The 11,107-nt window shown below is 31.3% G+C and overlaps 2 protein-coding genes across 4 annotated transcripts; both read right to left on the bottom strand.

Moving 5' to 3' along the window:
* Positions 1-2,444: 2,444 nt before the first annotated feature.
* On the bottom strand, positions 2,445-5,307 carry LOC100306352 (uncharacterized). The gene is made up of 5 exons (NM_001250536.2): positions 4,933-5,307; positions 3,787-3,855; positions 3,590-3,705; positions 3,438-3,500; positions 2,445-2,719 (listed from the first exon to the last, which is right to left on the bottom strand). Exons 1-5 carry the CDS (start codon positions 4,991-4,993, stop codon positions 2,642-2,644), a joined length of 387 nt encoding a protein of 128 aa, NP_001237465.1. The 5' UTR covers positions 4,994-5,307; the 3' UTR covers positions 2,445-2,641.
* Positions 5,308-6,899: 1,592 nt separating this feature from the next.
* Positions 6,900-9,222, bottom strand: LOC100808146 (protein DRO1-like). Of its 3 annotated transcripts, XM_003529791.4 has the most exons (5): positions 9,141-9,222; positions 7,975-8,492; positions 7,514-7,679; positions 7,339-7,401; positions 6,900-7,231 (listed from the first exon to the last, which is right to left on the bottom strand). In XM_003529791.4, the coding sequence occupies exons 1-4, from the start codon at positions 9,208-9,210 to the stop codon at positions 7,382-7,384; spliced, it is 774 nt and encodes a 257-aa protein (XP_003529839.3). In that variant the 5' UTR covers positions 9,211-9,222; the 3' UTR covers positions 6,900-7,231; positions 7,339-7,381. The 3 variants fall into 3 exon arrangements, 2 of the variants coding, with proteins under 2 accessions (XP_003529839.3, XP_040873189.1); XR_005892326.1 differs by having other exon boundaries at positions 7,339-7,679; positions 9,141-9,219; XM_041017255.1 differs by having other exon boundaries at positions 6,900-7,679; positions 9,141-9,219.
* Between the last annotated feature and the right edge of the window lie 1,885 nt (positions 9,223-11,107).

Below are 11,107 nucleotides of genomic sequence, written 5' to 3'. Positions count from 1 at the left end.
CTTCCATAATGATTTGTCTAACGAATTAAGCACATAAATTGCACGGACAAAATTGTTTGGATTTCAAGCTATAGATAACGCTAATTTGTTAAACAAGAGTTTGTAGGATCTTGACGCTGCCATGAACCTATATTCCTTGTGTTGTGTGTCAGAAAATTGTTCTTAGATTGGATTATATTACCTTTTTTTATTTTTTATAAATGTGTTCTTTTGTTTTATGTTGTGGTTCTTGGTCAAGTTCTTTTTCTTGTTAATGTTCTTTTGGAGGTTACTTCTTCTTGGTATGCATCTTACGTGCCAACAGTTTGTGGTTTAATCTGTCGTCTGTCTTGTTGCACAAATTCAGTGACATTTTTTTAAAACCTTTTAACTTTTTAATTGGTATTGCAAATTACCTCCCTATTCTATTCCAATTCTCAATTTCTCATGTCAGTTACACTGATAAAATATTACATTAATTACGCTGTAAAACAAATTCAATTCCAAAAAATAAAAAATGCGGTCAGACATACACATAAGTGCCTGTCTTTCCACTGGTTGTTATAAAAGGCGTTTAAAGGTACATATTTTATGCCTGAAAATGTGACATTTTATTAATTTTAGCCTTTTTATGAAAAAGAAATAAAGTTTAAATATGATTGATCTAAGAGAATTATATATTTTCAGATATTAAAGAGGTTATATACATTTCTGGATACCGTATTGATACACATTGCACTGTGGTTACGTGTTTATGTGTTTGAAACATGGCAGGGTAGAGAGATCAGAACAAGGTTTTTAAATGAAGGGAAGCCCATAGAAATCCATAGAGGTGAAGAAATCACAATGACAACTGATTAAAGCATAAAGGGCAATGAAAACATGATCAGCACAAGCTACAAGAAGATGGCACACCATTTGAGTTCAGGGAGCTACAATTAATGATGTGGAAGTATCTCCTCAATTAAAGAGAATGGGCAGAATTTCTCTCAACTCTTATTAGAGGTCTGATAATTATGGAATTTTCTATTTTTTTATTTGAGTGAATTTCAAACTTAGATTTAGATTGTTGTTCAGTTATCGTTTTTAAATGTGTTTTCTATTTTTTTTTTAATTGCAGGTTCGAGTGCTTGTGGTGTGAAACATGAAGATTTGAAGCAACTTTTTCATGTGTCGAAAACAATTAGAGAAGGGATATGTATCAATTACACGAGGCTAATTGCATTACTGGTCTGTTTGTAATTTGATCATTCTAATCAATAATTATATTGTCTATTGCAGACTATGATGACGAAGGAAATGCATTTTAATACACCAATGAAGAAAAATTTTGTTTTTCTTAATTCATTTGATTTGGAGGATGCAAATGGGTTTAAGAAAATTGAAGCTTCAAACAGACTGTTGAGGAAAGCAAAGTCAAGGTTGAATGGAAAGAAGTTGGATGAAGAACAATGAGCCAGGAAAGGGCAACTGCAACGGATGATGGATTGTGAATAGATTACACTTGATAGGCATGACATTACTTCCTTAGATTAGAGAAGAATTTGATATCTACTCTAAAAGATGTCTGCGATTAATTTTGTTTCAAACGTTAAATTTTCCCAACCCATTTCTGTAAAATCATCGTTGAAGATTGAGCTTTGTGTGAAATATTTATGTACATCTACCATAGATAGACAAATAGAAAATATATTTTATAGATTTTGTTTGGAGGACAATCTTTTATCCTTCTACTTTGATAAATTAGAGTTAGAGGGCATATAATTGATATTACTATATTTTCTCATGTCTCAATAAAATCACAAAGTTTCAATTTTTTTCCTAAATATTTTATTTATCTTTCTCCCATAGATATGAATAAATTTGAAATTTTATTCATATCTACATTTCTCTGTTACTAAGATATCATTCTCGATGTTCAAATACTTTTATATAAATTAAAATAATTATGTTGAATGAAAGTATTTTTAGAAACTTTAGAAATTATTCTTCAACGTGGTTATTTTTTATTTTTATATCAATGAAAGCAGTTTTAAAAATCTGCACCTCTTATTACTTTTCACGTATCTTTTTTTTTTTATCTTTATTTCTAAACTAAATTTTAATAATTTTAAAAAAATGAGTTAAAAATTACATGATCATAATTTGTAATATTTTATATATTCAATAATTAATTATTATAAATTTTAATTATAATATAATTTATATATTATAAACTTTAATTATATAAAATAATCATTTATCCTATTTTACAAGCTAAATGGAAGTCTGAAAACAATTCTCATGCTAAACACTCCATTTATAGCGAAAGGATGTAATTAGAGTACTTCACGGTTAAACATAGCATTATATAGCTCCGTTGAATGCAAGGTTGCAAAAACATTGAGTTTAAAACATAACTATTTTGCACAACTTGAAGCCTATCATCCCCTAATCAGAATGTCGTTTACGAATTGAAAACAAGCTATATTAATTGGCAATTTTTTTAAAAGCAAATGAATGATAGTATTGATTCCTGCGGCTAATATTACAAAAGACAATTCAAGAACATTCAACCCTCCCATGAAAGGCAACAATAAGCAGAGAAAAACAAAACGAAATATCTGAAGAACAGCCGCTATAATATTTGCGGACGGGGAGGTGAAGGATGAGTGAGGGTTGATTAGTCAAAGTCAAGGAATTCCATTCTTTTCCTCATAGTCCCTTTCAGATCTGAAGCTTCCCTTTCTGCTTTCTGTGCCTACAAAATCACAGTTCCAGTTTAAAACAGAAAATTTCACAAGTCTACAAAATTGACTTATTGCTTAAATACATAGACAACTAATTCCAAATCATAGCAGAAAAGCAATGGACCAAATATGTCAGTAAATGATACAAGTTTTGTCTGGATAAATTTCTCATTAAACACACTGATAGGCAGAGAAAATGAGATAAACTGAATGAAGCTTTTCTATTAACTTATGCATAAGCCAAAATCAGTTAGTTGGAGAAGCTAAAATGAATACAATAGCTATATGCTATCTTATCATGCCACAACCATCCACAAAAAAAGGAAAATTTCAAGGACATCCTTACTAACTAAATGGGCTAGAATTTGGTAGGCAGAGCAAAGAACATATGTAAGTATTTATTATTGGCCCATCCAGATGAAGCCTTAGTCTTTCCACTTTTTCATGCTCATCACATGTAATTTGCCATTATTTCTCCAGCCAAGGTTACTTAACAAATGATTAATAGATATCAGAAACAAAAACACAAAATCTGTTTCATTCCCACACACTTTATATATAAATGCAATGAAATTACAACAATGGTGGGTGCCTTGACATTTGACAATGAATGTCCAGGTCACAACATAGCATTATATTTACTAATGTGAGGGGAAAGTAAGGAGACAGAATTAGAAATTAGACACAAAGAAAATCAATTAAATAAAGAAACAATTTAGGAATATTTACCCTCTTGATTTCTGCGGTAGAAACACGTGTCATATGTTCGGGAAGTTCCTCCCTCTCCAAGTCCTAAAAGTTGAAAGACACGTGATTGTAAAACAGAGATTGAAAAGTAGATAATATTTTTTGATGCAAAGGATAATGACCAGTAATCTTACCAGCTCACCAATTAGAACAACATTTTCCCCCCGGATCACATAAAGACCTAAAGGGATGTCACAGTATAGATCACCAACAATAACCCTCTCACAAGCACCCTCAAGAACTGCATTAGCTGCATATTATAGATGGGAAATTTTAGAAACTCAACCTATAGCATGTCAAAACTTTACATAATTTAAGGAGAAGTTGTTACCAAATTGATCAAAAGAGCGAAGTGTTCCCATGAGCTTTCTACCATCTCTCAGCAATACAAGAAGTTTCTCTACAACAAATAATTAGCGTCAGGCCACAAAAATTTGTATGAAATACAAAATCAGCTTCACCTTCAATGAAAACTCAGAATAATTTACCACACCCAACTGATTTTCACTGCATTTGAACAATATCTAGCACAAATCCCTCACAAAGACTTGTATGATAAATATGCAAAAAGCAAAGTAACATCAAAACTATTCAATCACATATTATAATTTAAAAGCAAAGTAACAATATTCTTATGCGTTCAGTTTTGCAGGAACGACTATAGTTTTCTGGCATTACCAATGGATACTGGATATTACAGTAGAATTGAGGAAGAATAACACTATGTAGAGTGGTGGATAACAATGATACACAAAATCCAAATTGAAGGAAATAAAGGAGGTCAAACATTGGGATGTCCCTTCTTACCATACATGTTATAAAAATTATCTCATAGGTTTACATCAGATACCAAGCATGACTATTCGTTTCCATGCTCTAGGCTATCAAGCTAATCATATTCCCCATATTATTACCATTTTTTTTACTTTTCATACATTCAGCGGCTAAATATTATCACTTCACAATCACATTTAAGCTACTTGTCACTACTAAATTCCCTGATGACATGTTGGAAGCATAAATTTTTTTGCTTTGGTAAACATAGCTCGTGACAAACATACACACTAGGCATCAACTATCAGTCGAAATCGTGTCCCTTCCCTTCACTCCCAACATAATAATAATGACTAAAAACAGCAGTCAAGCACACATAACACCCCAACCTAGAATTCCCAATGAAAATTGAATCACCAGCTTCCACAAAAATACAAAACACAAGTTGATAATTAAAAAAAAATGAAAAAATCTCCCCCTCCATAACTTGCTCCTTTCCAACAAAAAAAGTCCACAACATTTAGGCCTTAAAAATTACCCTTTACACAATGAATGTAAGAACAAAAAAAAGAAGAAGATATGCACTACTGAATAAAAATTATCTCAAGTGTTCAACCTTTCTCACAAATTATTGAATTTTTAAGTGTATAGCAATATGAGAGAGAGAGAGAGAGAGAGAGAGAGAGAGAGAGAGAGGGCTCACTGTCAAGATAGCTGGCAAGTGAAGTAGAAAGGTAAATATCCTCAGGGCCTGCCCAAGACATTGTGTTTTTCCGGTATCAAAAAACCACAGAAAAATTCTTCACAAACCACACCAATGGCATTGACAGTGCCAATTGAACACTTCAATGTCAATTTCCGAATTCCGCAACCTCGAGTTTCAGATCGAAATCGCGGAAAGGAAGGCAGCCCGGAGATCGAATCGCGGCGGAAGAGTGGAAAGGGAAGGTTTTTGAAAGGGAACGGGGGAGAGTTGAATGTTCTAGGGTTTGGAGATTGAGATTTGGGATAGATCCAGAAGGAGGTGCTGCTTCTGTGCCATTCGGGGTTGGGTTTGTTCGTAGGTGTGTGTTCACTCAAATCAAAACAAAACAATACCACACTTATTTTATTTTGGTTAATGCATTATTATTGAAAAAAAACAATATGAATAAAACGTAATTGATAATTGACAATAAGTTTAACTTTAATGTAGAAAAGATATGATAGTGTTAGGATTTTTTTTAATATATAGTGTTAGAATACATATTTGTAATTATCTTTGTGTAATTTGTTATTGTTTTATTGTGGTAATAAGATATGATACATAATTTATAGTATTATATTATCAGTTTAAATATGTTTTTTTTATTTAAGTTAATATATTTTTTTTAATTTTTTGTGTTTTGTAAGTTATTTTTTTAATTTTAATTTCTATAGGATATCTTGTTTATTTTTGGACCTTGAAAGTTTATATTTTTTTAATTTTTATTTTTATAAGATTCTAATGTTTTTCAATCTCACATAAATTTATCCTTACATAAATCAAAATTGAAAAAATACAAATTTACATAAATTAAAAATGAAAAAAATATTTTATAAACATCAAAATTAAAAATATACAAACTTATAAAGACTAAAATTTAAAAAACAAACTTACAAAAATCAAAAATAAAAAAACATTAACTTATGTGACTAAAAATATATTTAAGTCTATATTATATAATTATTTGATATACCCAAAATATTAGATAATGTTAAAAATTATCATGTTCGTATCATATTTTGATATTATTCTATTATTCTTGACTATAAAATATATGAAGAAATATTTACTCTATATTTAATTTAATATTTATTTTTAAGAAATATTCAATATGATATATTTAATATTTTTAAAGTTTAATTGGCATGAGGGTAAAAGTTCTTAAATTATATGTTTAGTATAAATATATTAAAAATTAATAAATTTATTATATAGGATGGTATGTATTTAAATGATAATATTTTTAAAAATTATATTATTAGTGGATATATTATTTATCAACAAATTTAATTTGGTATTTATTATACTATCGTTGATGAGAAAAAAAATATTGATAATATAATATAATTTTTAATTTGTGATCAATTATGTTGTAAGATAGTGACCCAATAAACTAACACAATGAGATATTAAAATTGTTTAATTATTAAACTTTAATTAATAAATTTGTAGTTCTAGATTAGAATTTATACTAAACATAATTTCTAATTATTTGAAACTAAACATTGTGAAAATTATACACATAATGCATATTTATTAAATTTTATTATAAAAATTATCAAAATATGTGATTTAATGATTATATTTTTTTTACACTATGAGTACATATATTATTTATTCTTTTTATATCTTGTCTCGTAGTCATATAATGGATAGCTTTTAGATTAAATTTCTTTGTTTTCTTATGTTATTTTTTCTATCAATTTTCTTATTTATTAAAAAAGTAGTATTATAATATATTAGATGACTTGGAGCGTATTTGGTTTGTGTGAACTGCACTTTCACACATTGAATGGGAATCCTACTCTTCCTAAAGATTCAGAATCAACAAAATAAACGTGAATTCAAACAGGCTATTAGTGATGTAACAACTAACAACATCAAATCTATGTATAAAAATAAGTATTATTCATTAATTCCCAACATGTTACAAGGAGAGCATGTTACAAAGTGGAGTAAAAAAAGGGATGAAAATTGTGTACAGCGTACAAAATGTCTAGCTTTGCCATTGCAGATCAGAAATTCATAATTCATTGTATGATTTTCCACAACATGAGTTGTTCCGCGTTCGCAGACACAACCATGAAAAAATAACTGGAAGCAGCATTAACAAAACAGAGATGCTGCTCTGCAGTATGCACCACTCATTTCTTGGTTCATATCACAGATAAACTTCATTTAAAAAATGTGACCTCCACTCTCTAGTCTCTACCCTCCATCATCATCTACATATATATCTTTGGCTTCTTGCTTGACTCTGAGGTGAAAAAAGCAAATTGTCAATTACTCAATTTTCAAATTTTAGTATTATGAGATTGACATACTATGATACTGCTACTTATATATATATGAATTAATGATTACCTGAACAGCTACTAAAAGAGCTAGTAAAAATAAGAAGGAAGATTTATATCTCTAGAACAATATCTGCACGAAAAAAAAAAAAAAAAGATATGATTAATCATAGCAACTTAAGTCAGGGTTTTTATTTCTACCATGGTTTTCATTAAGATGTGGCATTTGTCAAAATGCAACTTACATTCAGAATCAGTCTTGACCCATTTACAGCCATCACCATTTCTCTCATCTGATTCATCCTCATTCCTCTTCCTTGTCATCTTCTTATCCTCTATGCCCTTCTTCACCAACGGTGACCGAGAAGAGTTTTGGGTGTAAATTTTCTTGTGAAGCATTGTCCTCAAAAGCTGTATATTTTATATATCACAGGTGAGTAAAAGCTAAAGCACAGAGAAACTGGAATAGCACCTAGTCTAGAAATTAATCTATGGTCCGAGACCAGACCTCCACATGCCTATAGCTCTGGTCAATTTCTATGTGATACATGACGAAGTTTTATTAACTCTCTCATAACTTGAAAAACTCGACCACTTGTCACATGGAGATTGACTTGAATCATGAACACGTGGTGATCTCATACCATACAATAATTTCTCCACCTAGTTAGGAAAATGAAAGGTTATCAGAAAAACAAAAGGGTACCTTCTCCATTCTTGACTCTTGAAGGGTATCTCTTAGGCTAGGTGTTGGAGCAAATCCACTTCTACAAACAAATATCTTCTTCAGAAGGAAAGAAATGGATTTCTTCCCAATTGCTTTCTTTCTTTTATCTGCACAAATGTCTTTGCATTTATCAATTATCACACTCAGTGTCTTCTCAATATCTTCTTCCTTATCTTCTGATTCACTGCATAGTGCATTACTGATTCTCCTATCAACCTCCAAGCTTGAAGGGCAGTTAAGAAATCTGTCCAGAGGGAGCTCAGAAATTTCCTTTTCCACATTGGGTTTTCGTCTCAGGAGTTTAGTTAACTCCTTCTGTAGATTCCCAATTTCTTCAGGAGTGAAGTCTGCTATTTCCTCTGATGAAGATGGATCCTCTTGTGTATTTTGGTCGTCTAAGTCTTCTTTGATTTCACTCTTATTTCCAAATGTTCCAATTGCTAGTAAACCATGAGGCCAATCGCTGAATTCTTCTCTAGGCTCTTGTTTTGCAAGATCTGAGCAAAGGAAAATATTTATTATAAGATTCCCAAGGAAAGGATTAATGTTATTCAACTGAAAGTTTGTAAATACCATTAGCTAAGTTTAGCTCGGATCAAGTTACAACTACTAGGGTGCCAACTTGTTAGCAGATAGTGGGTTTTGCTTATCAAACAAAAGTTGAAGAAAAAAAAACTATATAAATTAACTCTTTTTTAAGTTTTAACATTTAAAAAACTACTAAAATTATTCTTCAATCTTAAAGATATAAATAATTGTTATATATATATATACACTATACACACACACACACACCAACCAATATAACATTTTCAAGTTCTTAATATCCCCACATACGAGACACCTTTGATATAAAGTTTATTTTTTTTATGTAGTTTGATTGGAAACTATGAAAAAAGAAAATGAAGTTTGAGAGAGAGAGAGTCTTTCTCCCAAACAAAAATGTAAATATGCTGAACATATAAACATGTCTTCTCCCTGTCTTTCTCTATATGTTTCGACTTAAGTCACCCTTCCTTCAGTGAGAAGCAAGTGTGTTTTTAAGTGTATCAGACAATGAGTGAATTCTTGCATCTTATTGGTTCTAGAAACATCATGCATTGACACAAGGAAAACTAATTGACTGAATAGTATAAAAGACTTACATGTAGTAGTATTAGTAGTATGTGTATTTGGTTTTCTGTTGTCTTGTTTTCCACCAAGTTTATTTTGCATCCAGCTGAGGAACTGCAAGTGACAAAAAACATTCAGATTATATCACAGAAACACTTGTCCAACACTAAAATTAAGATAACAATCTCTGACTCTCACACATACTTGGTAGCACAATGAGAAGACTTACCTTCATTGTGGAAGGACTAAGGCTAAAAGATAGGGGGGGATGAATGAGCTTAGAGTGCATGAGCTGAAAGTACTAGCTAGGAGTAGCAATAAATATATAATGTGAGGAGAAAAGGTAGTAATGATGGTTGGATGATACTGACAATGAGAGAGAGAGAAAGGTGCCAGGTGTGTCAAAGGTAATGGAGGTACTTTTTAACTAGTAACTAGTAAAGTTCCTTGTGAACAGATCTTGAAAACCAATGAGGGTTGAGCTTTGGGATTAGAAAATTTAATATGAGATTTTGATGAATTTCATGGCCTAATTGAGGGTAGCTAGATTTTTCTTCTGTATGCAAGTCCCCAAACATGACCTTATTGTCTTACCATTACTTCCTTTCCAATACGTGTCTCCATTTTTGACCAAATACTTCCCCTCGCCTTCATTTGTTCATTCTATTGTTAAATTATTATTATTTATTTTGTACCCTTATCTCCCCCTGAAATATATGTATGTATATAGCATAAAAGACATTCTCTCTAATATATTTCCATTATTACTTCGTAACTCGTTTGAGTTCTCTTCCTTCATAAACAACAACACATGGTTGAGGAAATTTTGCCGGTTATTACTGATTAGGATATTGCGTGTCATGGTTTTCACCATTAGATCACAGAAATGCTGATCTTCATAGGATTGGAGAGAGAGACGGAGACAATCTCTACACTACTTTTATAGTAGATTCATGAAGGACACCATCAAAAGATCAATTAAATGCTTAAGCATATTATAATTTGATGGTGTGCCATCACTTAATGGAGAACGGATTCAGAATCATAAAATTGATAGATTGAAAGCAAGGTTGTAGCATGATCACAAATACTGTATATGAATCTTATGGTGATCTAAAGGAAGCTAAACTAAAGAAGCATACATATATCAGCAAAAGATATAGGGAATTCCTAACTTAGTACAATATCACTACAATTATTTAGGTTCCTAAGTCCCACTAGACTAGAATATTACTAAAGTTCGTACCACCAAGCTACAATTGCGCACATAGTCTTGGCCATGTCGATCTAGTTGCATATCACAAATGTACTAGCAACCATTAATATGGTAACATTTGTGCCTAAATCTGATATTTTCCCCTAATAGTTATTTTGCTAACTTGATATGCAAAGGGCATGTGTCTTGGAACTTGAAAGGCTAATCTTGTTCAAAGAGTGTGTATAAAAGGAACTATTTTCCTTAGCAATTCACTATTGTGCTTTGTGATTAGTCAGGAAAAAAAACAAAAGGAAAAAGACTATTGTAGTTTTGTTGATGAAATTAAGTGTAGGATCCTGTGGCACACATGGACAATTGATTTAATCTTAGTGCAAACGAGGTATGGGCAGCCGAGAAAAACAACTCAGAGAATGAGGAAGACCACCAACACTTGCATGGAAATGTCTCACACTTACCAGACCAATTCCTGGATTTCACCTGCCCCAATCAACTTGTGCTAGAGCCTAGAGCTTTTAGGCTTAGCACATTGAATGCACTACTAAAATTACAAGGTTGGAACTTGGAAGTAATGTACAACATCGATTGTTCCAAAGATATGACCTGTGACATATGTAAAAAGTGCTATAATATATTCCTTCAGACAATCACAGTATAATGGCACCTTGTCCATATTAGCTTGAACACTGCTTCCTTCTATAGTTTGATGTATCTACATATCTGCACCTTTTGCTCCTGTTTTTCTCTCTCTCTTTTTTTTTTTTTTTATGGTTCTTTACTTAA

This window comes from Glycine max, chromosome 7 (genome assembly GCF_000004515.6).
Source record: "Glycine max cultivar Williams 82 chromosome 7, Glycine_max_v4.0, whole genome shotgun sequence".
Taxonomy (NCBI): Eukaryota; Viridiplantae; Streptophyta; class Magnoliopsida; order Fabales; family Fabaceae; genus Glycine; species Glycine max.
This window is presented reverse-complemented; position numbering and strand designations above follow the sequence as displayed.

What these genes read in the sequence shown, in the direction of transcription:
- LOC100306352 (NM_001250536.2), bottom strand. Translation starts at nt 4,993, where the DNA reads ATGTCTTGGGCAGGCCCTGAGGATATTTACCTTTCTACTTCACTTGCC. An exon ending in TCGCTCTTTTGATCAATTTG is followed by an intron (nt 3,706 to 3,786) that starts GTAACAACTTCT and finishes TATAATATGCAG; the next exon opens with CTAATGCAGTTCTTGAGGGT. An exon ending in CTACCGCAGAAATCAAGAGG is followed by an intron (nt 2,720 to 3,437) that starts GTAAATATTCCT and finishes GTGATTTTGTAG; the next exon opens with GCACAGAAAGCAGAAAGGGA.
- LOC100808146 (XM_041017255.1), bottom strand. Translation starts at nt 9,210, where the DNA reads ATGCAAAATAAACTTGGTGGAAAACAAGACAACAGAAAACCAAATACA. An exon ending in TACTACTAATACTACTACAT is followed by an intron (nt 8,493 to 9,140) that starts GTAAGTCTTTTA and finishes TCCTTTGCTCAG; the next exon opens with ATCTTGCAAAACAAGAGCCT. An exon ending in AAGAGTCAAGAATGGAGAAG is followed by an intron (nt 7,680 to 7,974) that starts GTACCCTTTTGT and finishes TAAAATATACAG; the next exon opens with CTTTTGAGGACAATGCTTCA.